We start from the raw sequence: 27091 nt of genomic DNA, 5'->3' as shown, positions 1-27091 counted from the left end.
TATTTGTATGTTTCACCCACACTAAATTTGAGAAGGTATAAACTCAATAAAAAAAAAAAAAAAAAAATTTGAGAAGGAAAGTGCTTTTTTAAAAATTTTAATTTAATCATTATATTCTCAAATTGTGTGTTGGTGTTTCAAAATTTTTTGTTTTCTTTTCTAAGTACTTATGTTGTTAGCTAACAATGTCTAAATTTAAATGGTGTTTTTTGGTTTTGCTAGAAGGAATAAGGGGGAGAAATATGCACTGCCAGCTACATGTCATCTGCAGACATTTAATTTAATTTATTTATTTATTTTTTTTTTTTTTATTGAGTTTATTGGTACATTTAGGGATACAGTACAGTTACATTCAAATTCCTCTTTCCCCAGGAATCTTTGGCAGCGTGAGAAGGTCCTTTCTGAACTCAAAGCATCTCCCCTCCCTAGGCAATGGCAGTCTTATCAGCTACACTGAGAAAATTAACATAACTGACATTAATTATCTTAAGTCTTCATACTTTCTGTTGGAATGTAAAGGAATCTCCAAGAATGTAAACACCTCTGTTCTGTCATCTGAAAAATCGTTTTCCACTTTCCACTCCAATTCCTCTTTGTTTCATTCCAAAACACAAGTTATATGGTGAAACCTGATTTGTGGCTATCTGGGGGGAAAAAGCAGCCTCATTTAGCATTTTCAGAGACCACTGAAAGAAAGAATGTTTCAGGAGATCTAAACTTAGGGTTAATTTTGATCTTGATATACCTTTTATGACACCAAGAGCATTGCAGGCAAGGCACTGAAAGACATTTTATAAAAGAGGAATGTGGTGAATATCGTACTGGATTGGAAATAATGTATGCGAGGCATAACATCACCGTGGGATAATTTTGTTTCAATTTCTCTTCTTTTTTAAAAATTTTGCCCAGATCACTCAATTTCTGGGCTTCAGAATCATGACTAAATGCATGGTTCACAATTGGATGTGCTTATATTCTGTTTCTCTTTATCATTCCTTTAATGTGCTTTATAAAATAGAACAGAACTTACAATCATGGAATATTCTGAAAAAGAATAGCATTCTTACATTTTTTTGTTGTTAGAAACTGAAGTTGGATTCTCTCAGAAGTGAAATCAAGCTTCACTTCTCAGGTCCATCTAACACAGCGAAATGAAGAAAGGGAATAAGAAACTTAAAAATTCCCTGGGAATTTTTTCCTGGGAGATGAATTCTAGATGGATTCTACATTATGAGGTAAAGTAGAATTTAAATGAATGGGATAATCACAAACACTCAAAGATAAGTTAACGTAAAAGTTCTTTCAACCCCATTCTCACAATTCTTGGTTGGCTCAGTGTTGGTAACACTGGAATTAAACTTGGAAACAATGTTTTAGTTAATCCCACTAAAGTGAATAAACATATGTGTGTGCAAAGAAAATCTTGACTTTCTTCCTCAGAGACCATGTTAGTCTGATTTTTTTATTAATTACTCAGTATTAACTACAAAAATCAAACCCATCATGAAAATGCATATCTAGTTACTAAATTGTTCTTATAAATTAAATTAATGAAAAAAGAAGCATAACAAAACAAAAAAACATGACTCAAATTTGAAATAGAGAATTATATATACAGTGTTTAAATAAATTCTGGGATGAAAATAAGGCATTACAAGAAATATTTGAGAAGAAATAATTTAAGAGCAGAATATTGATTTAATTATCTTGAGTAGATTATTTTTCTAATGATAATCACAGCAATATATTCAAGAGGATTTCCCTACGTAAAAGTGTTAAATCTTTCAGATTCTATTTCACTATGGCATGGCAAGACAGTGTTTTCTTAATCATTCAAGGTCATAAGAAAGCAAAATTGTTCAATTTAAAGTCAAAGTAAAATAATATTTTATATCAACAAATAAGTCATACTTACCAAATGGACAATGGCAATAGTATGAATCCACGCCATTTTGGCAGGAACCACCATTAAAGCAAGGATTGCATTCACAGTAATTGACCGAAGATTCACACATTTTCCCTAAAACATGTAAAGCTTGTTAAAAAAGTCTCACACATAAATATAATGAAATCATCACTCTGTAATTATATGTAAATCTCTACCATGAGAGATAATAATTTAAAGAAAAGAAATATAAAAATATATCCATTGACATTGGAATATATTGCAAGGATAGTTCAGAATTCAATATCATAATTGTATTATTGTAAAGTGGTTCAGTATAATATTTAGGAAATAATTTCTGTAATCATCTTGAGGGAAAATACCATATTCAGGGAAATATTGAAGTGAACATAAAATGCTTTCACTAAATTTATTTTTCTATGTGGATGCCCTTTTATCTTTTCCTGTTCATAGATGGAGGACTGAAACTTTCAAAGTATTCTTTTCACTCTACACAGATTGCTCAAAGGTAAGAATTAATCTTATTTAGCTTGTCAAACGACAAATTTTCCATTCTTAAGAAATGTCCCTTAACTTATACATACCTTTTGTAATGCATAATAAGAAATAAGAAAACATCAAATATTTTCAAATATTATTAATATGCAATCTTGAGTACAGGTTATATAACTTTGTCATTTTTTTTTCTATAATGACAATACCTAAGCAGCAGATTTTTCATTATATAAAGATTTTTCTCATACATTATCACATTAAATCAAATCAACCAATATTGGCTGACTTAATGGTGGGCCAGCCATGATGTGGATAGAGTGCGGCACTAAGGAAAGCAGGGAAATATCTCAATGTTTTCCATTGAAATGGAGGGAATTAATCCACACAAAAGAAGCACCTTTCACAAATGAAAATGAAAAGCCTCTTGCAATCTAATATCATGCCTGAGAAACTTTGACACAGACTAACTTAGGTCTTTTACTCCCACTGTTAGGTTTCACAAAACTATGACTGAATAATTGATCACATGGTAGAGAAAACAATGTAGAGTAGAAATCTTACTGTTTTCGTGGTTTATTTTTACACAATCTTAAATATGTTCTAATATTACTGTTTATCATTCTACATCTAGTTTTCCAATCCTCAAAACCAGTGAGATGTTATAGTTTATAGTTAATTTATATTACCTGGCTGGAAGATTTTATGGCAGTTTCTGTAGTTATTTTTCACTTTCAGTATTACACTAATGTATATTTTATATATGGAAGCACATATATTTTGTATGCACAGCTACATTTAATTTTAATCATGATGTATTTTGTCATAGTAACTGCTTACACATAGTCAAAGTTTCTGTTTAAGTTAGTTTTGTTTTTGTGGCTTGACTGTGTAGCCACAATTGTATTGGTCTGAAATTATAAGTGTGAGTAAGTCCTTGTGACACTGCTAACTAAGCCTATTTCTGTACATCACAGAATCATAAACACAAGGTTTTTCCTTATAAATAAAATTGGTAACCTCCTTACAAGGCAAAATCTGAGTAAAATATTTCAGAATACTTTTCTATTCTAAGGAGAGAGCATAAAAGTAAACAAATTACTAATTTAGAGCCACAGCAATTAAGTTTTAGTATTGCAGCAATGTGCTACATTTCAGGAATAGGCTAGACAACTTTACTATAAACCTGGGCTTCATTTCACACCAGAGAGATGTGTTTCATAGAATTCCTTCCTATTTTGTTTTCCAACTGGATGTGTGACAGACCAAGTTAGAAATGTAGATTTTGTTTCTTTGAAGAAAATCAATATTGTCCAATAATAAATAAGACCTACTGGTAAAAGTTTTTATTACATATTTAGCATCAGGAAAATCATATCCCATTGCTTCAATTTTTTTCAGTGTATGAGAATACACTTAGCACATATACTACTGAGTTTTACTTTCTGTTTTCCTTTATTTTTCTGAAAATTTCTTTTGAAGTGATGTTAAAAGTAGTATTTATTAAATACGTAAATTTATATAACATTTATATGGTGACAGGATGTTACAAAATTATTAGCCTTATTTCTCAAGGGCTAGATTTTGGGAACCAAGAATTACAAATTTTAGGAATGTACTGTCATATATACTTAGTCAAATACACTCAGTCTGTTCTCTCTAACAAAAAATATGATGAATATAAAAATTCACTGATTTTATAAAGCTCCTCAAAAATCTGGCTTGGAAAAACTCTTTTTTAAATTTCTGTATAAACAGTAATAAGATAAATATAGAGGTTTCTATATATAATTTACATAAATAGGTTATCTCATTTACCCATTACAAAATTACATTTTTTACATAGGCATTTGAGCTTAATTTAAATATAAAATATATGCTATTGTAGTTAGTTCAAAGAGAAGGCTGGAAAATATCCTAATATAAATAAGACTATTTCCTGCATCTAAAAACAGTGGTTTTAGACATAGAAGAAATTAAAACTAATAAAATATTAGTTTTGAGAATAGCATTGTTTAAAAAGTTAAATTTTTAGTATAATATGATTTTTCAAATATACAATAATAGAAATAAAGCTTGGTCAGAGAAAACAATTTAACCTTTTATTTAACATTTTGATTGAAACAAATTTTCATATTTTTCTTAGATAATCAAAATACATAAAACAGTTTGTAGAAATAAATAAATAAATGATAATATACTGAAAGTTGAAAATAGTCTTATTTGTTGTTATAGTATGTAAATTATTCATCATTCATAGATGCAGTGTTTCTCCAATTCATGAGTAAAAATTATTTTACAATTTCAAAGATATTGCCATGCTCATTAGATCGAAAGACATGCTGTGAAAACCTAATGTTTTCATTTAAATTATTATTGAAAAGATTTTTTTCTTCCTTTGTCTAAAAGAACAATTCATATTTTTACTTAGAATTAAAAGAGAGGCTTTGAAAATGTATTTCTAGGGTTTGGAATGGAACGTACATGCCCTATTAGCCAATTAGAAACGAGCAAATTCTGTACTGTCCTGTACAGCTCTGTCTCCTACAACGGTGGCGTTATTGGCATAATGACAATAAAAGGATGCACCAGTCTGAATGACTCCAACATGCTCATGGTAGAAGAATCAATGTGTTGGAGCTCTGTGAAGTAAAGTCTTGGACCATTAACTTAATTAATGCTGCAAGTCAATTAACAATACTTGCCAGTGCCCAGAGGCTTTGAAGTGCGCTGACAGGACTTACACAGAGAAATGCATCCAGGCCTTATGAACACAAAGAGCTTTGTTTCTCTTAAAATCTGTTTACTCTCACAGCAGCTGTTTAGAAGAATAAATTGATCTCATTGCTTTGACATCCATCAATTAACTGTGCTGTCATGCACTATTTTTCGTACATAGAAGGAAATGTGCTTTAGGATTTTAAATTCTTAGCACATCAGGAATGACAACTGCTGAAAATGAAAATAAGTGCGTGATATTGAGGCTAGTGTATCTACAGAAGGTCGAGATATAGATTAAATTTATGGAAGAAATTGCCCTAATCTTTATGTTCTGGGGCAAAAGAGGCGATGATGTGTTGAACATAAACTGAATGTACTGCGGATATCTATGGTATTTCCAACAAGCATGCATATTCCAGTTTCACTTGTCCAAAGGCACATTTTTATGTTAGATTTTAAAGAACAGAACTAAATTCCCACTACTAAATTTGAATACCTCATAAAGATATGATTTTTTCATATCCTGTAGTTCATATTGCCTCCTACTTACTAGCTTAGATCATACATACACTAGACGACCATATGTGCTATGTTTGCTTCTCTTGTGTTTTATACACTGGGGAAAAGGGAGAACATGGATAACTACCAAAGTCCATTTTATAAGTAGTATAATTATTAACAAATATTATTCTTTGATAAATATATGCTATTCATTTGAATCTTTATGCTTATTAGATTTTAAAAATTATTTTTGGCAAAAAGCATCTATTTCAGGTAGGTGTGGTAGCACACACCTGTAATCCTACCACTGTGTGAGAGTAAGCAGTAGCTGTTTATTGCACACTCTGCAAATGTTTCCCATTATTGTAAGAGGCCCTATCAAGATAGCTCATCCAAGTATGCTGTTTCGTAGCATTATGGTTTTTTATAACAAATAAGAGCCAGTAAGAAAACCAAAATAAGTCCTCATTTTTTACCTTTGTACTATAAAGCATTCACAAATACAAGACCATATGTGACACTCCATAATATTCATGATAAGCCTATTTACAAATACATGTCCATTTTCTGCAGAAGACACACTCAAGCTACTAGAAATCCAAGATACTGATGCCTTTATAAAGTAATATACCACTTAAAATAAACTGCACAATCTCACTCTTGGAAATAAAAACATCCAAACAAAAATTAAGCCTTTTATCTTCTCTAACATGAGCCACTGTTCTACGTATCAATCAGAAATGTAGTTCATATTTATTCACCTAATATCCTTCATATGCTTTGATTTTTTTCTTGTCCCATTATCAAAATACTCATATATGACTGTAGTGATTTTTCAAACGCTGACTTTTAGTTACTCCTTCCATCTTTATGAAGGAAAATATTTGCCAAGTTTTTCAGGAAGAGTACCTACAAAGCTTGTATATGAACTTTTATAGATGGAAAAAATCACTACTTGTACTGTCAAATGACATAAAAGTGAAGAATAGATGAATCTCATCCTGCCCCGAAATAGAGGTACTTACTGGAGAACACAGAAAATGTCATATGGTAATAAATCCCTGGCATTATTCCAAATAGCACATCTCAAATGCATCCAGATGTGTGAAAGTGAATGGAAAGGTTAAATGGGCTAGGAGCTAATTATATTATAATAGATCCAGATTTAGAAATAAACTCTACCTACATGCTGAATTTTATAACACCATCCTTTCCTATTAAGTCCTCAACACCAGGGATGCGCCGTAGAGTGGTAAATTGCATGCTGGAAGACACAGGCTGAGGATATTATAGACTATAACTGTGTTTTCCTGTCAGTGTTCTACTAAATGCATGCATAGGAAGAGAAGTACTGATTTATGCTTTCAGGATGATGTTTTGTTTTAGAATCTCCTGGAATTCTGAAGTGTGAATAATATGAAATATATTTTAATTTTTATTTATGTATTTATATTATTCATTTAATGTAACAAAAGTAGATATTAATAAAAACATTTATAGGAAAAATAAAATTTCTTGACAAATAATTAAAGAGTAACAGTGGTAAATACACTGTGTCATAATCTCAAAAAAATATATTCTCACTTGCTAATCTATCTCTCAGCTCCTCTCCTAAGAAAACTATCTTTTTCTAAACAACTGAAAACTGAAGTAATTAGTGATATTCATTACGTTTTGTGAAAATCTAGAAATTAATTTTTCATGCATTTAATACTAAAACAAATGCATTAAAATCTTTTCTAATGTCATATATTATAGTTAATTAAGGATCCCTTTAGTGATATGAGTTAAATTACAAGAAATTTTTCTTGATGTTGAAGCATAAACAAATTATAATAGAACATATTACAATGTAAATGTTTTTTAACTTTTCCTTTGCATTTTTTTCTGGTAACTAAGAAAAGATCAGAAACATGTTATAAAAACAAATTCAATTTATCTAAATCATTCCTTAATTTTAAAAATACAGTTTGTTATCGCATATTTATTATGTGTACTGTCCTACAGTCATACTGGAAAATAAAGTTTAAAAAATAAATACTTAAACTCTAAATTTGTGACATGATTATACCTTCATATCTTTTATGTTACATAATTTTTATTTTCATATGCATCCACCGCCTTACAAGATGTCCTCTATGTAAAAATCCTTGTTCCACTAATAATCAGTTGGTAGCATGAAGTTTCTCAGTTTACATCAGTTCATAAGTCTCTCACTCTATTAATATTTAGCATTATTTCTCCTATCACATAAAATATACACTGGTGTGTCTGTGTGTCTGTGTGTATGTGTAAGACTTGGGAAGGAGAGTATAGAAGTCTCAATTTGAAATTCCATAAACTAACCCTATTGATAAAAAGCAAGAGAAAGTCTAAAAAGCTCAAGGGGCCAAAAGAGAAGTGAATATATACAGGCCTTAGCATGGCATCACTAAGGCACTAGAATTTGATTAATGTTAATGGAAGGAATAGCCATCCGTTATCCAATCTCCTTCTTTTTTTTCTCTCCCCACCCTTAGCCTCTAGTAGTCACTCATATGCTTCCAGATGGACTTTTTTGAGCCTCTACATAAGAAAGGGAACATGTGGTATTTGTCTTCTGTGTCTGGTTTATTTCACTTAATATAATGTCCTGCAATAGCCCATAAATATGTAAAATTATTACATGTTAATGAAAAATAAAAAGAGTACAATCTATGTAGTATAAGTATTTTAGAAAATTTGCTCTGTGAAGCACGCATATACATAAGCACAGATTTTGTCTGAGGACCTATCATGTCAGACTCACTCTAGAAATTGTTTTAGTATATTAGCTCCATCTTCCCAGGACAGCTAGCTGATAGAGACGAGCTGCAAATAGTAAGTCAAGGAGATTCTTTGGGGATTACCTTTAGAAAGACCATTAGACAAATACATACATTTAAGTGAAACATATTCCTGCGACTATGGATTAATGTTTGTCATGGTACTTTCCATCACATTGTTTCTTACAAAATAAAAGAAAGAAAAGTACCAGATTTTATCAGCTCTGTTTACTACATACATTGTGCATATAGAATTTAAAACAATACATTACAGGATTTCAAAAAAATGTAAGATTCGTGATAATCATTCTCCTTTATGTTTGTTTATGACTTTTGTGATCATTTGGAGACTGAAGTAACATCTGGGGTGTATTCTTAGCATTATTACACAACTTTAAACAAACTTCTTTACACAAAAAGATCACCAGGTAGTCTTTGGTATCTCTGGCTCTAGGGTTAGGGCCACCAAAACATAGGCTCAATTTCCTATAGTGTAAAATTGACATCTTTAATAATATTTCTCCATGGCAGATCTGATATACTGACAGCATCCTTCCTGTCTTTCTGTATTGCAGGGCTAACTATCTGAAAACTACTTTTCCTGGATTCCTTATCAGCAGAGCGCAAGTTTATAGATTCTGCCAGCGACAGAGACCTGACAAAAATGTCCACTTCAGCAAGGTGGTCTGCAGTGGCTATGTCGGTCCCTGCATGTTCTTCCTCCTGACAGCCTCGCATCTCAGCCAGGGTGAAGGTTCTGTAAGCTATTTCTTTTTATTTCAAACAGCTCCCTTCCTGACAGTCTTAGTCTAGTTTCAAGTCCTAACCAGACTTTGACAGGAACACTCTCTTCTGAGTTTACTGTCAGGAAAAATTAGGAAATGAGAAAAAAGCTCTTAACAGATATGAAGAACTCGCCAAAACGCTCTAGGCCAAGTATAAATCAGAGCGCGATGAAGTACAATACTCACACGGAGGCTGGAGGCTCTGGACTCAAACACAGAGTCAAACCCAAGGAGGACACTTTGTGTCCCCCCCGCTGCAGGTGAGTTGTTTAATTTCCTGTACTCCTTCTAACATACAGTTTTCATTGTTTGTGAAATGTGAATGATAATCATATCTAGCTCACAAAGTCATAGGAATTAAAAGTAATAAAATCTACAGAACAAGGAGATTTACGACATGCCATTCAAAAGGTGTTAATATTTTATGTTGAAAATCATGGCACTCCTAAAAGTCTCACCTGTTACATTTTAAACACTATATGTGTACATTTAAATAAGAGAAGACAAAGAAACAAACTAGAGAGATGTAACATGACCATTCATGAAGTAAGCAGCACTTATGTTGAAATAAGCCTATGTTGCCTTCACTTACAATATTGGTACTTTTTCTGTACCTCATCAATATAAAATATGTTTAAGCTTTCTTCATTCTAGTAGTAACTAGAAATCCACCCTAAATCTGAGTGTCAATAAGTGCCTATATTAAAATCAGACTAAGAAATAATAATTTGTTTTTGAATTTCCAACCAAGGAGGTAATTTTTAGGGTGAGTGGGAATGAAGAAAGTTTTCTAGGAATCCTGAACTCATAGTACTGATAAAGAATTATTATCATGATCCTAAAGATATAACTCTACTAGGACTCATAGTATCTTAGGCTACTCAGCCTTTGTGTCTTTTTAGATACATCTGTGGCGTGTCTTTATTGCCACCAAGGTAATAGTATTACTAGTTAACATTGCCACTTATTGGAAGCTAGACAATGCTTTGGTTATTTTCAACCATATTTATTTATTTAGCAGTCCTCAAACATAAGCAATTATGATGATTCTAATTATGTATTCTGTTACAGATGGGGAAACTGAGGGTCAACAAGGTTCGGTGACTTCCCAAAAGCTATAGCTAAATCAAATTCTATCAGATCGCTGTTCTTGACATTACACATGCTTGCTGTCCCTTTTCTCCATTTATATATCTAGGACACTACTTTTCCAAAAGGAAAGTATACGCTCTGCTTCAGCTTTTCCAAACATGCTTTACATTACCAATTTTCCAAATGTAAAACAATACCCATGATGAGCACCTTTAAAGTATGCTATCAAAATGCATTTTTCTTTAAAAAAAATCTCATAAAATTTTATTCTATGGAACACCTACAAATACAATTTAAAAACTTGTCTTGATTTTGGCTCTTTTATGGAAATTTAAGTTTAACATTTCACACCAATACAATATAATATACATGTTCTAAAAATATGTAGTGCAATATATAGGAGAAAATTTAATTCTCCTTAGATTTGTAAACAGAATAATTATTATTCAATTTTAAAGGAACACCAAACATTGATCAGCTAGTAAATAGATGGAAGATCGCTAAATATAAATGAAAGAGAAACAGAGAAAGATATTTATATAATGAACATCACATCTTATTATGATGCCAAAGACTAGCTGAACAAATTTACTGCTCAATGATTGATATTTCTTCTGAAATGTCAGAGTTAACTGTGATTCCTTTTTTTTGTCTTGGTTACCTGAGAGGCTATTAAGTTTTCTACCCAACTAGAAAAAATAATAAGCCATTTTAATCTTAATCTTAAAGCATGACTCTTCTGTAGCCTCTTCACAGTATGCAACACATGCACGATTATGACTGGAAAGATCAGACAATGATCTTTCATACAAAGAACACCAATTAATTGCTAACAGTTATTTAGGACATAAAATGCTTCAGGTCTTAGGCTTTATTTGTTATGATTATGTTCACTGATGAAAAGACATTAAAAATGACACAATTGTTTACTTTCTACCATACATGAGATGGCGAAGGTTTTAGTAAAACACTGTCATACCTGTGTATCCAGTTTTGCAAACACAGTTGAAGCCTCCTGGAAAATTCTGGCAGACAGCCCCATTCTTGCAAGGACTGGGCAGGCACTCATTGATGTCTCTCTCACAGGCCCTCCCTGTGAAGCCTTCTGGGCAACTGCACGAAAACCCTCCCACTAAATTGTGACAGGTCCCACCATTGTGGCAAGGGGTCGGAAGGCATTCATCTATATCTATTTCACACCAGCTGCCAGCATATCCCGGCAGACACTTGCATAAGAAAGGCTGCAGAGGTTCATTTGCTACAATGATGACAGGAAGACTCTCATGGCTTTTCAGCGTGGAGCCCACAGCCAGTCTTCTAATACAGCTCCCTCCGTTCTGGCAGGGACTGTGAACACAGGAGTCATGGTCCACAGATTCTACCTTTACTCCACTCTGTCGGGAAAGGATCTCTTTGATACTTTCAAAGAAGGTCGCTACCCCACTGGGATTCACATATTGATTATTATTTCGCTTCACAGCTGCCAAAAGAAATGTTTTGTTATTCTCTTCATAGGCACCATAGAGTTGCACAGCAGTCCCCAAGCCTGTTAGCTGAGAACTGGCAATGCGTAAGAAATGAAGGTAGTGATTAGTCAAGAAGTCCTTTACTGTTGATACACTGACCCGAAGCAAGATACTGTTATCCACTGTAGCATTAGAAAATCCAGCAAAGAAAACTCGGATATTGCTTGTGACTGTGCTGTGAACTCCATCGTTGCTAAGGACAGTCAGATCAAACGTGCCATCTGTGGACCGTGGCTGGGAATTCAGATCACAGGTGCCTCCTGGAATACTGAAGAGGCTTGTCACTCCAGATGTAAGGGAACAGTGGAAGCTGTCTAACACATCTGGATCCTGTGGCTTCACAGAGCCTAAAATTCCACCGGGGAACAAGTTGCCGTAATAATTAACAAATATCTCCACTGTCCGAGACTGAGAAGGATTGTCATTTTGGTCTATAACTGTGATGTGCACTGTTCCTGTGGAAGACATCTGAGGAACACCAGAATCCCTAGTAACCACAGACAGGTAGAAGTCTGCAATCTGCTCTCTGTCAATCTCTCTGGTTGTGCTCAGAACTCCAGCAGTGTTGAGACTAAAATAATTGGTGGCAGGACCTGTGCTTAGCAGGTAATAGGTAAAGGGACCTTGATTAGGAGGGAGATCAGGATCAGTGGACTGAAGGGTCATTATCAGAGTCCCTGGCCGTTTGTTTTCCATAACTTCTCCTTCACTGACAGTCAGCATGGGCCCATTATCATTTATATCTTCCAGGGTGACTAATAAGGAGGCACTTCCTGTTGCAGAAGGGATTCCTGAATCAACAGCCAAAACAGTGAGATTATAGATGGGTAGGGTTTCTCGATCTAATTCTGCAGTAACAGTGATTTGTCCTGTCTGTGGATTAACAGAAAAGGCACCATTTTCATTCCCTGATCCAATGAAATAAGAAAACCTGCTCCAGCTGGGGATGGAGTCTGAGTCGAAGGCACTGACAAAGGTCACATGAGTTCCTATTGGTACCCCTTCACTGATCTGAACGCTGTAGACGTTTAGACTAAATACAGGTGGGTCATTGGCATCAAGCACGGTGACATTTACAGTGACCTCATCTATATCAGCACCCCTGATGCTGCCAAAATTCTTGGCCAATACTTTCAAAGATACCCTTTCTTCTTTTTCTCTATCAAGAAATCCAGAAACAAAAATTTGTCCAGACTTCTTATTGATCTGGAAACCTTTCTTTCGACTATTACCAAAAATTAAATATTGTACCTCCCCATCAGTGCCCATATCACGGTCACTGGCAAACACTTCTCCAACTATGGTGCCTTTAGGAGCTGCTTCTGAGATTTCAAAGTAGTACAGTTTGGAAACAAAACGAGGCACATACTCATTTGTCCCTTTCAATTGTATATTAACAGTGGCAAAGCTACACCTTTCTTCATCGGGCACATTGAAGGCTTTCACAGTAAGATGGTAGCTCTGCTTCATTTCAAAGTCTAAGAAGCCCTGGGTAGTAATGACTCCTGTGTTGGGGTCAATGACAAAAAGGTCACTGTCTGAGGACTGAACAGTATATGCGATCACAGCATTGGTTCCAGAGTCAGCATCTGTTGCATTTAGGTGGATAACTGTTGTCCCACTTGGGGCATTTTCCAAAACAGCAGGGAAATATTTATCAGGAACAAATATTGGAGAATTGTCATTCACATCAATCACAGTTACAGTCACACTGCAGTAACCAGTTCTTGCAACCCATCCTCCATCTGTTGCACTAATAGTTATTTCATGCTTCTGGCATAGCTCATAATCAAGAGCTTTGGCTAGTGTTAATACACCTGTGGTGGAATTGATTGCAAAAATGCCTTCTTCATTTCCTGCAGAAATGCTGTATCTAATCAAGCCATTCATAGCTGCATCTCTATCTCTGGCAGAAACAGTTCTGACTATGGCCCCGATACTGTGGCTTTCAGGGATGGTTGTACTCATGTGGGTTTGAGAAAATTCAGGTGTGTGGTAGTTTTCTTCAGTGACAGTTATTTGAACAGTTGCTTGAGAAGAGAGTGGAGGATTTCCTTTGTCCTTAGCTGTGACTGTGAGCAGAAAGTTTTGATTCAAGTCAGAAATCAGGGAAGATGCTACAGAAATCCATCCAGTATCACTGTCCAACTTAAATTTCCCTAAATAATTTTCATTAGAAATAAAATATTCCAGCTCAGAATTCAATCCAAAGTCTTTATCATCTAATGCAGTCACTTTGATTAACTTTGTACCAACTTTAACATTTTTGGTGACTGGGGTAAAATATTTATCTCTAAGAAACTGAGGTGCATTGTCATTACTGTCGACTATGTTGATAGTAACAGTTGTCTCACTAAGTAAAGAAGGATTACCTCGATCTGAAGATGTCACTATGAAACTATGCCTGTTAATGTTCACATTGCTGAAGCCACTGACATTCTGGTATTTTAAGACCTGCTTATTGAAAATCTCTCCAGTTGTGGCATTGATCCTGAAATACTCTGACTGAGATTTAATAAAATAAAATACGTGTCCATTTGACCCCTCATCAGGATCTGTTGCATATACCTGAGTCACTTTGGAGCCAATCTCAGTAAGCTCAGGGCAGTCTAAATAATAGGAAGGTCTGCTAAATCTTGGGGCATTGTCATTGATATCTGTCACAAATATTGTGACATCTGTACTTACAGTCCATCCAGAATCATGTGCAGAAACTCGTATTCTGTAACGGTCTGTATCTTCCCTATTTAGAGGTCTACTAATGATGATATCTCCTGTGCTGGGGTTGATTGTAAATGGAAGACTTGTGTCTGTTATAGAATATCTGCTAATTGCATTTGCACCTATGTCTTCATCAGAAGTAGTGACACGCGTAACAATGTATCCTAAAGGGGAGTTTTCTGGAACGTGGGCACTAAATATTTGAGAAAATCGAGGGGCATTATCATTTTCATCTAAGATGTTAATAATGACTTTTACTGAGGTACTTTGAGAAGGGGACCCTTTGTCTGAAGATCTTACAGTAAGCATATAATGAGATACTTTTTCTCTGTCTAATGGCCTAATGCTTCTAATTTCACCAGTGGCATGATTGATATTGAAACTATTTTCTTTGTTGCCATTAACTATTTCATAATCCAGTTGTCCATTTGGTCCACTGTCCTTGTCCATTGCAGAAACAGTAAGTATTTTCCTAGGAGAAAGGTTTTCTAATATTTCTGATACAAATGGATCTTCTTTAAAAACTGGGGAATTGTCATTGACATCTAATACTGTTATGTCAAGTTTCTCATAAGAAGAGAAAGGAGGGAAGCCTCCATCTCTGGCCTCTATCCACACAACATACTTTTGTATCTTTTCAAAATCTAAAGGTTGGTTAATAGACACCTGTCCTGTTAGCTGATCCATTTGAAAAGTATTGCCAAGATTTCCACTTGCAATATAATAGGACAAAGTTTCTCCTCTCAAAGAGGATCCTGTGATGGTGGTGACAAGAGTGCCTACTGGTTGGTTTTCAGGAAACATGAATGTTTGTTCTTTCGCTCTGACTTTAGGAAAATCTGCCTTGTTTACAAATCTCACAGTTACTGTTGTAGAATCTGTTTTTGGAATTGAACCACCATCTTTCACGTGGACAGAAAATGTCACTTCTGAAGCTCCACTGAGTGGCCCGGCTGCCATGATTGCTCCCCTCACTGGATCAATGTGAAACTTTTCAGAGTTTCTACCCGAAAGAGAATAATGCAGTTCAGAATTGGGTCCAATGTCAGCATCTGTCACTGTAACCGCAAAGACAAAGGAACCTAAAAAAGAGGGAATTTACAGTTATAATCACATAGAAACTAAGCAAAAATTTGTAGTAGGTTAGTGTATTTTAAAATCTATATTGCTGCATGATCTGACTTTTTCTCATGATTATTGGAGAGAACAGTATCTTCTACATTTTCACTGTTTACCAATCAATATGTTAAATGATAATCTTCACAGATTGATGTTTTATTTGCTCACTAAAACCCATGCAGTCTACAGGATTTAATATTTTTTAGTATGCCTTTGAGAGAAGCACAGTGAAGGCAACTGCCTTATCATTCAGAATCATAGCTCCCAGGAGAAAAATCTGAACATAACATATTCCAATAGGCATGATAATATACAAGCTTTGTAAAGAGCTGTGCTTCTGCCAGCAAAAAGATATCATCGCTCTATTATAATTTAAAATACCTTTGAATTAGTATATAACCAGTCAGGGCAACAAAAACATTTCTAAAAGTTACTGTATCATGATAACTAGTATTTCAGAGCAAAAGTCTTTTACTGTTGACCTACGATTACATAGAGAGAAAGTATCTGTGTGCATATATGGCATATATGTATAACTATATGTGTGAGTGCACATAACTAAATTTAAATAACTATAAATTAGTAAGAAATAAGAATCAAGGAAGGATGGACCTAATTTGGATTCCAAAAGTGAGTGCTTTGAATGAGTGCCAGTGCAACAGATTGTAGTCTAAATATGTAGAAAAGCTTCCATAAGGACATTTTTTTTCAATAATCTCATTCAGAAACACTTCCAAACATCCGTAGAGTGTGTGACAAAAATGTAAAGACTTTGATTTTAAAAATGCAGTAAATTTCATAATTATAAAAAGTCTAATGAGGAAAAGAGGCCTAAACACACCTCCACACCTCGTTTGCAGAGGAGATGCTATAAGCACCACCATGCCCTGTGATTAAAATCAGGACTGGAGGTGCAGGTTCAGCTAGAGACTTTCATCAGGGATTTTTTTTTTATTTTCGTATTTGCATTTCTTTGGATAGAAAGTTGGCATGTACACTTATGGATTTTCTACTTCCGATTGGTATCAGATAGATGTTCTCAAGTTGATAAAAGATTACTAAGAGGAGGAATGTTGGATTGATTTATTTTTTTCTAATTGAAAATATTACAAATGAAAAAGACTAAATCAATCATATTTTCCTGCTTGAAAATTCATTTAAACTTCACAAACGGCACGTTTGTGCAGTTGTTAAGATAGTATGTCAGTTTTTGCAAATAAACACATGGTATCAACTCAATTTGAAAAAAATTCAGAAAGGTAAGTGGATATCATCAGTATAAAAGCAGTTTGTAAATGGTACTATAAACTTACGAACAGAAAAAATTAGACTCAGAAAAACTGAAATAAAATGTAAATATTATTTAGATTATTTATTCATGACTCTATAAAATATATATCTATACATAACTGAATAAGGTATTTGTTTTCCGCCAACAATTATATTTGAATGCCTACTACCTCTTAGATAATGTTTCAGATGCTGGGAATATGACATGAAAAATAGAGACAATGCTCCTTCTCTTGGGAAACTTACAAAATATACTTTAGGAAATAACCATCCTTAAAACTGAGGTAATGTCTATTCTAGCTATTAATAGTGTTCACAACCATATTAACAAATAGTAAAATGAAAGATGTGGCAATTATAAAATCCTGTACACAATAGGTCTAGGAGAAAAGAGTTAATTACAAGCCTCAATTTTTCTTCAATTTAATCAGGCAAAACAATTTGAATTTTAGAGGATTTGAAAGATTATGTAATATCTATCTGTATAAGAAATATCTATCTATATAAGAAATGTATACCAGAAATGTATATGTCTGAAATATATGTAAACAACATAACTGCATTCATAGAAAATATCTGATATATATATTTTGCATGTATTCATGTGTCTCATAGTTAATTTGATTACCTGGGAGAGTAGGATATGGAATATGTGTGACATATGGGTGATGTTGAAATCGCGGTGGGTTGTCATTGACATCGCTCACAGTTACAAGCACACTGGTGGAACTGGAAAGAGATTCTGGAGACCCAGCATCACTGGAGACCACGATCAAAGTATAATTATCTTTTGTTTCTCTGTCCAGTAATGCACTTGTGATGATTTGTCCTGTGGATGGGTTGATGGTGAACTGAGAATTTCCACCAATGATGCTATAACTAAAGCACAGAATAAAGACATGTTTTTTATTTGTCATAAAATCACATCTTATCTACTAGTATTAAAAAATTGAAGTGTACATCAAAAAATATTATGAATAGCATTATACAAAAATGAAGGAATATGGCTAGAATAAAAATATTTCAACTATTATGTGAACATTACATTGACAATTGTTATTATAAAAGGTCCAGTGACCTCAAGCAGGGTTCTGCAAATTTATCAAGGGTCTCAAATCAGCAGCCGGGCATGGTGGCACATGCCTGTAATCCCAGCACTCCGGAGGCTGAGGCAGGAGGATCACTGTGAGTTCGAGACCAGCCTGGGCTACAAAGTGAGTTCCAGGTCAGTCTCACCACACAGTGAGACCCTGTCTCAAAAATAAAACAAAACAAAACAAAAACAACCACAAAAAAACAAAACAAAACAAAACAAAAAAAAGACTCTCAAATCATGTAACATCATAAAATGAACTCAAAACATTACTGTGCTTTAAATAAATGAGCCTGAAAGAATAAATCAGGGTCTTGCTCTGATATTGTGGCTAGTGGCCAGAATCACAAATGAATTTTTTAAAAATCAACTAAAGAATTATTTTTCTGCTGCATACCATAATAAACCAGAGAAAATCAGTTGGAGATCTTCTTCTTTAAAGACTTACTACTGCATTAATATACGTTGGCTGTCCAGGACAACCAAAGAACCGGTTATTTATGCAGAGATACGCATGGTCGTTAATTCTCTCACTTGTCACTCCTCCTATGGATATGCTGCTCTCTTGACTGGGGCAGTATGACACCCTCATGGATAGTTTGATGCTAACCAGGCTGGTTAGCAAGCAGCAGTTTCCACCAGGAAGTGTGTCTCTCTTCTTTATAAAGAGTAAAGCTCTCTTTCTCTTTTTGGCCAAATTCCTCACATTATGTCTCAGGTGGTGTCCCAGAGATTAGAGAAGAATCACTTATGGTCCATAACACAAAATTGGAGGGCAGCAAGAAAAGAACTGTCTTCAGAACTTTTCTTTATTCCAACAAATAGATATCCTTGTTGGAATTAATAGCGTGCTTTTACAGTTTAGTTTCTGTCCATATAAACAAAGTAATATGAAGTGTCTAATAGAAAATGCAGAGGAAAAAAATCTACACTTCAGCCAGTAATGTATACATTCCATTATGCTCACAGCTTAAAACATGTACTTCATTATTTTATCCCACTTTAGTAAAAAAAAGTATTTGGGAAGTGATATTTTAAAAGAACAGAGGTCCTATAAAAAATCTTTTTAAAAGGAAAGAATATAGAAATGATTTAGGTGAGAAATGGCTTCAGTACTGACAAATTACTTGATATTGCTCAGATATTTAAAGTTTTAATGCACTCACAAGCTAGACTCAAGAATAAATGACAATAGAAAGGAATATACTTCCTGGACCAGTAGGAGTGATTCTTTATAAAGTATAAATACTGAACTTCTATAGTAAATTCAGGTTTCCTAAAAAAATCAAACCAGCTTACCTTTTGAAAAGAGTTTGTAGAACATGCGTTATGAGAAAGCATATAATTATATTTTGGAAAACTATTTGCTATCATTGTATGTGGAAATTATTAAATAATAAATCTCTAATTTTAATTTGGAAATTAAATTGAATTCAAATTTTAATTTTAACAGAAAAAAGAAGCCATTCTTACATATTTCCATGAATTTTCTCAATAGATTTACAACAGTAAAAAAAAATCAAAGTTCAATCAAATATTTGGTTTCTTAAATATTCAACTAAAATTGAATATGAATGATAAAGGGCAAAGCAAATTTGTACTTGGAAGTTTTGTACACAGCAGAAACATGGTGTAGGAGAAGGACGAATATGTTAAAAGCAAATAATGAGGCATCTGGTCCAAGGCTAAATAAATAATAAAGGAATCTTACACTACACATTTGTATTTTTATGCTGTCATAAATGTTATTGTCTGCTTAATACTAAGTAACATATTTAGCATTTCTGTAAAGAATAAATTGTCCTTAATCGCTAAAATTTGGAAACAGCCCAATTGCCCATCAACTGGACACTGTATAAAGAAGAAGTAGCTTTTTACAAAATGGAGTACTACTCATCCATAAAGAAGGAAAAACTAGAAACATTTATAGCTGAGTGGATGCACATTGGGGCCATACTTTTAAGTGAAATTAATAGGACACAAGAGTAAATAACAAATAGTTTCTCTGGTGTGAAAAACTGAAAGTGTAAATAAGGATCAAAATGTATTATTGATATTGTGTAATAGGAAGAAAGGGTGTAAAGGAACAGGAGAAGTGGGAAGGGTTGGGAAAGGTAAAAAGAGAAAAGAAAAAATATGAGAAAAAGAAAGACATATAAACAAAGTCTTTGTAAGTAGGGAAGAGTGGAGGTGGTGAAGGGAGGGCAGGGGAATCGGGGAAAAATAAGAACCAAGATATATCATGTTAAGGAACAGATCCCAATGATGAATGTAACTACTGTATACCTAAATTGTACCAATAAATTTAATGGGCAAAAAAAGATTAAATTGCTCTATTGATAAATGATTAAGTTTTCTAAATTTTATTGAGTTCTAAAGTACATGAAAAGTGGATTTTAAATAAGAGATATTCTGTAACACCAACAGCATGAAAATGTATACTTCTAAGGTAAAAATGCAGAAGAAATACAAGGAGCTCTATACAAAATAGCAATCCAACTAAGCTAAGACTGCACCCAGGTATTAGCCTCCTTTACTGGGTCTTGGTTTGTTTCTCATCACTTGTGTATGTCTCTCCCCCTTCTGTGGTCCCATATGTTTCTGTAAGGTGATGAAGTTTACTGAGTGACGTTTTATGCTCTCTTTGTAACAGTTAAACATCTTTGCTGCTCTTTAGAGATTTTCAGCATATCACTGACTTTTTAGTAAGTATGGAATAAAACTAGGCAATTCATCTATTCTTTCTTTCAAAGTCAAAACAATCACAGCGTTCCGCTTTAGTTTGAGATTTTTTAATAGATGAAGAATATGAGTCTAAGGGATAAAAGTACTTGTACAAAGAAACTCCTTCTGTAAACCGCACATCAATAGTTTGAATTTCTATTTTGGCGACTTCCCCACCATCTTTTTCCACTTAACTACAACGTAAAGAAGGTAAGACTCAAATGAGGGGATGTTTTAAAGAGAAGAAATGCTGCATCTGGTTGCTAAGGCCAAAATTAACTCTTGTTCACGGTATGTCGACACTATACTGGTTTACATGGGTTTAGTGCAGGGCAGATCAACAATTTTTTTCATTTACTTTCTGATTTGAGAATAAGAAATCATTGTTTTAAATTACTTGCACAGAGATCATTGTTATCTGAACACTAAACCTGTTGTGTTTAATTTTTAAAACTAAAACTAAAATGTCTTCATTTGATTATTTTTCTAAACTTTCGTTGACTCTCCCTGAGATTTGTTAAGGAAATGTGACACTGTGCTGCATAGCATGCAAATAAAATCATTTAGTAAGAGGTGAGATTTTGAACTCAGTTTACTTGGATACAAATTTAACTTGACTAGTCACACTTAAATTCATAGAACCTCTGAACCTTTCTAAGCCTTCTTTTTTTTTTTTGTCCATAAATTGATGGCTATATGTATACTTCTTTCAACTGGTACTTTAGAGTATTAAGTAAAATTCTGTATGAAAAGCACAAGGCACAGTAACTGGAACAAGGTAAGCACTCAAAAGTCTAGGTTTATACACATAATACAATGTATGTGCACTATATAATTATAAACTAATATTTATTATATACAATCTACCATATTCTATCTATATATGTAGATACTTAAATGGGCAGACATACTAAAAACCAGACATGGATAAGTAGGTAAAGAATCCTAGTTTCAAGCTCACATTCTAATAACATAAAACAAGGCAGTGAGTTAAAATTCCATGGCACTGGAGTAGCCAGTCTAGGTGAACAGAAGACATGTAGCACTTTGGACTGGAAAGACTAAAATTAAGTTTTTCTGGAGCAGTTTAAGTCTAAGATAAGCTTTGCAAATTTTGCATATTCTGCATTATTGTTGGATAAGGGAGAAAACAATATGTCAGAGTAGTTTAAAGCACTCTCTGCAGAGGTGCAGATAGCAAATACATATTTTCTGCTGACGGGTCACAGGTCACTGTTGCAGGATGCAGCCTGCTGCTGGAGTGGGAAAGCAGCCACAGTCAATGAGGATACAAACGCGCATGGCTGCATTCCAATAGCACTTTATTTACAAAAGCAGGCATGGAGCCAAGCAAGGCCTGTGGGGCTGGAGTTTGGTTAGCACTGGTCTAGGCTATAGAATGACTGGACTATGGCTCTGAGGCTGAGGAGAGTTCTGATCCTTTTCCCAGGAGCAGAAAATGATCCAGTGTGGCTAAAATTTTGGCTATAAGTTTGTGGATTTGTGCAGAATGAGTTTGGGAAGACACTGGGGCCATTTATGGAGTAGCTAGAATATGAAAACTGGGCATTATGCCATAGGCAAATTGGAAGTTGAAAGATTCAGAGGCAGGGAGAACCACTGCTATAGAGAAGTCAATGAATGCTCAAGATGGCTCATATTACGGCCACTATCCTTTTAGGCACAGACTCAGCCCTGGGTTCCTTCAAATCATCTACAATTCTGAGAGAGGCAACACTGTAAAACATAAACTAGTGGTCCGGTTAAGACTTTGCTCAAAACACTTCCATTCTTTCTCCCATTAGATGCAGAAAGAAATTTTAATTTCCTCATATGGTACCCAAGGTCCATTCCCAATCTACTGTACTCATATTGCAAGGTTTTATTTCTCTAATATCCCACTTCTGCATAGCTCTTTGATTTTGAACCTGTCACCATCTTTATCTACAACATATTTTATGCTCTACTTGCTTGTAAACTACTTATTTTTCTAAGAATGATTAATTACTTGAAGATTTTGTTGATTTTCTCGTTACGCTGATCATATAGTTCCTTCTGTCCATTCTGTGATTAAAATAAACTTCTTACAAGGTAATACTATTACTTTTTAGATTATAAATTACCTTCATATGAGACCTGATGCCCTTAAAATTTTCCAATTTAATATCTTAATAGCAAGGGCCATGTACAGTAGAGTGCAGTACATAGGTACATAGAACGGTGGATTGGAAGCCAGAGTCAGGAAGTACATGTTTATTGTATTATAACACACATGATGTAGTCAGTTATGGGCTGAGCTACCCTCTTGGCAGGAAGAGTAACAGAAAAGAAAAGGTGCCAGAGAAATTAGAAAAGAACATGACAAGGGGTTTACTACTTCAGTAAAGGAGAAGAGAATGGTTGTTGACCACGAGGTACTGATAAAGAAAGTAAGACAATACTGTCGAAAGAAAGTAGAAATTAACAAGAGAGAGTTTGACTCTTACTCTGAGCCTGATGCTAGCAGAGCCTGCAGGTAGAATAAATTTGCCAGAGAGTTATATGACTGAGAAGCTCCAGAAATGTGTTTGAGCTGGATCTCTTTTCGGTTAAAAATTCATGATTATAGACATGGAAGCTGTCCTCTCTCTCTTCCCTCTCTGACAACAAAGAAACAAACAAACAAACACCAGAAAAATGTGGGGAATGTTTAAATTACTTTGTAGGGAAAAAAAAAACACAGGAGCCATAGAGAGATACTTAGGTGTGGTCAAAAATATAGGGTGAAAGTTAAAAAATAACATTTATATAAACAATGGATAGAAAAACGTAGAAAAATGACAGTGCAAATATTATAAAAGTTAAAGAGAATAAGGAATATAAAAGAGTCAGAAAAAGTCATTAGACTTAACAAACTTCATCAGAGTCTTCTGACGGAGCCCTTTTTTAGTAGGTAATAGAAGAAAGATTTTTCAGAAATAAATGACCAGAAATTATACTGAAGTAATGAAGCTCCCTTTTCAAGAATGTTGCGGTAACTAAATAATAAAAAGATCATTCATTCAGTATATTTATTTGTCAACCCTATTATTTGCTAGACATTGTGTAAAACAGAAGACATTAGTATTGCAGATAGGTAAGTTAATTAGATATCTTGTAGGCAGTTAGACAGGGCCGCCCTCAAGGAGCCAACACAGCAAGGAGCCAATATGGAGGACAATCAAGATACATTCATTGAAGGCCAGCATTGTAAAACAAGAGATTGACAGGTATCAATCACGGGGGTGGGGGTGGGGTCCTTAATGCAGTCTTTCCAGGAAATATCCTTGACCCACACCTTTATTGAAAATCCTTGTATGCTTGTTATGTGATTTGCTCCCAAATTTGAACCTCATTTAATCAGTGTTACCTGGGTTAGAAGCCTTCTTTTCCCTCAATGAATTTTTCCTACTCTTAACCTCTGTTGTTCCTAGAATTCATCCTTCAGTTTTAGAGAACAGGAACTTGTGTTTTGGATATATAGTCAACTTGGGAGTTACATCTCTTCCCTCTATATCATTAAGATTAAAATATGTATGAGAAAGAATTTAATAACTTCTTTGTCTATATCTATATATCTCTATAATTGTACCACAGATATTAACAGATTCCATACACATTTCTTAATATATACTATGGGTTAAAATTTAATTCTCATGAACTGTGAAATATAATTTCTGATCACCAGTTTCATTGTTCCAATTATTGATTCTTTGAAACACGAAAGTAACTTCTACAAGTTATACTGGACATATAAAAGAGCCAAGATTAATATGAAGTATTCTGAGCATTTCTGCAAATAGGCTAAGTTATATAGATGCAAATCTCTATACACACAGAAATGACCCAGAAAGGAGGATAACTTGAAGTTCAAGAGAAAAATGCAATAAATGTTCACTTAAAGATTTTAAGGAGTCAGGTGTGAAGGCTGCATGTGTGTAATTCTAGCTATCTGAGATGCCTGCCTAGGCCAAGTTTGAGACCAGGATGGGCAATTTAGCGGGGAGTTAGTAAGACTCCTGTCTTCAAATAAAAAGTAAAGAGGGTTGGGATGAAGCTCAGTGGAAGAATGCTTGCCTAGCATATGCAAGCCCCTGGGTTTGATTCTTAGCAGTGGGGAGTAGGGTTGAGATGAGATTAAGAACACAGTTGAAAAATAAAAAAAAAAAGAACACAATTGAGTGCAGGTAAATGGATTTGCCTTAGATTGTTAACCCTGTCAATACAGTTTTGGAAGTTTCTCTAGTATCATAATTTAAAATAACTACAAGTTGAATGGTGGAAGAAAAGGGAATTTATTTCAGTAGGAGCTACATTCTGGAGTAGGCAAGTGAGAAGCAAAGATATAAACTAGTTAGCCCAAGGCTGCAAATTAACACAGGCTGATTTACTAGAGGAAAAAGCTTAAAATTAAAATAAAATGTATAAATCAAAATAAGTACACAATGTGTAGAAATGCATAGTACAAATAAATAGAAATAAAAATATAAATAAGCATTAGTAGGTAGCTGCTGTGTATAACATCATGCTAGCTTCTAGGAAAACCGCACAAATTACAAGACACGTGAAAAGTTTTGCTACTATAAATCCTATCAGTGGTCAAGGAAATAGTTTTAAAAAGTAAAACTTATGTGGATGATATAAAAATTAATAAAATTGTTCTTTTAGCCTGAAGATAGAGTGCATTTTTTCCTTGATTACATGAATAGCAATAATAGATTAACACCTGCTATAAAATTACATCATATTATTGTAGATAGATACATTAATTAGATATCTTTTAGGCAGTTAGACAGGACCTTTCTTAAAGCACCAGCTCTCAAGTTCCCAGTTCTCAAGGTGTCAGACCTCCAGGAGCCAACACAGCAAAAAGCCAACTTAGAGAACAATTAAGGCATATACACTGGTTAGCATTATAAAAAGGAAGGGACACTATTCAGTGTTCCCCTAGAGATAAATACCAGTCACTGATATTCTAAATGGGAGATTCCTTGTATGTGACTTGTTTTCCCATTTGATTCCCATTTACTCAATATTACCTGGTGACTGTACTTGTAATCTTATTGTTTGGTCAAGTTTTGCCCCACCTCATGCCTACCCTGTAATTTTCAATTGGGTCTTATACTTTTATCCCACTTTGTACCTGCCTCACATGGATTTGATGTATAAAACATCTTTGAGAATTGAAGTCGGTGGGCAACCCACTTTCCGATCTGCATTCTGTCTCACACAGAAGCTTTCTTTATTTCAACAATTTTTTTCCTACTCTTAACCTCTGTTGTTCCTAGAACTCATTCTTTGATTTTAGAGAACACAAACTCATGTTCTGGTTATCTAATAGCTTTGGAATTTACATCTCTTCCTCCTATATCAATATGCATTTAAGACTATCAGTCCAAAATAAGAACAGTTCATACATATCCATATGTATACAGCTATAAGTAGAGTCTTAATTTGAACTCTAAAATTTTATTTTAATCTTATTTACAAGTTTATATAGTGATTTTTCACATGATTAAAAATGATATTGTAAGTTAAAGATTTTCACATATGGGTTTTATAGATACACTAAAAAATGCAAGCATAAAGTTAATTGTCTAATAATTACAGGAAAATTAAAATTCAACCACCCAGCTACCAACCAAAGTATATACCATCAATCCAAACTAATCACACCAGTTCTATCATTAAAATTTTCTAAAACATTCTAAAAATATGAACAAGATATTCTGGACCAATTTTACATTTATTACATTTATTACCTTCACGAACATAGGATAGAAAATTTTGCAAAAAATTTTCAGTATGCACTAGAAGAAAACAGAATATCACTATGGCATTTATTCTAGCAATAAATGAATGGACAAAGGACGATGACATTGATTTTGTAAACATCCAGCTTCACACCAAGAATATAAACATTATCTTTAGAAAGTTTCCTCTGCATAAAGAATTATAAAACATTATTAGACTATCACACTTCAATGGATAGACATCTTCCAAAGTCATTTTCTCACTCACAGCAATAGCAGGTGTTAGACAGGGGGCTAAGGGCTTTTCATGGATTAGAATAAGATGTAATGACATAGAGCAAGCAGATGTTATTATAAATAGTTCATTTTTTTTTTGTATTTTTCCTCTATAAAGTCCGTGGCACTATTACTATACCTAGTTCACTGATGAAAAAAATTGATGTCTATAAATGTTTGCTAATATCACCCTACTTTTCAATTAGTAATAACAGAATCAGTATTCAGTTGCAGATAGCTTGATTACTAGGGCTCTGTTAAGGCTAAACG

General features: G+C 34.0%; 1 protein-coding gene and 1 long non-coding RNA gene across 2 annotated transcripts in view; one reads left to right on the top strand and one right to left on the bottom strand.

Moving 5' to 3' along the window:
* Fat4 (FAT atypical cadherin 4) overlaps nucleotides 1-27091 on the bottom strand; it is a 165916-nt gene that overhangs the window by 23787 nt on the left and 115038 nt on the right. The window contains exons 8-10 of the mRNA XM_010618846.2: nucleotides 17586-17836; nucleotides 11281-15630; nucleotides 1916-2020 (exon numbers count right to left, since the gene is read on the bottom strand). Of these exons, the coding sequence (XP_010617148.1) occupies nucleotides 1916-2020; nucleotides 11281-15630; nucleotides 17586-17836 (4706 nt within the window). The remainder of the gene's footprint in view (nucleotides 1-1915; nucleotides 2021-11280; nucleotides 15631-17585; nucleotides 17837-27091) is intronic.
* Nucleotides 1076-11884, top strand: LOC104858581. Its single transcript, XR_779173.2, has 4 exons — nucleotides 1076-1235; nucleotides 2360-2414; nucleotides 9000-9469; nucleotides 11817-11884. It is a non-coding gene; the product is annotated as an uncharacterized LOC104858581 (long non-coding RNA).

The sequence above is a fragment of the Fukomys damarensis genome, unplaced genomic scaffold, assembly GCF_012274545.1.
Source record: "Fukomys damarensis isolate Sample0158 unplaced genomic scaffold, DMR_v1.0_HiC HiC_scaffold_38, whole genome shotgun sequence".
Lineage (NCBI taxonomy): Eukaryota > Metazoa > Chordata > Mammalia > Rodentia > Bathyergidae > Fukomys > Fukomys damarensis.
Note: the sequence above shows the minus strand (reverse complement) of the source record. Positions and strands in the feature narration are given on the sequence as shown.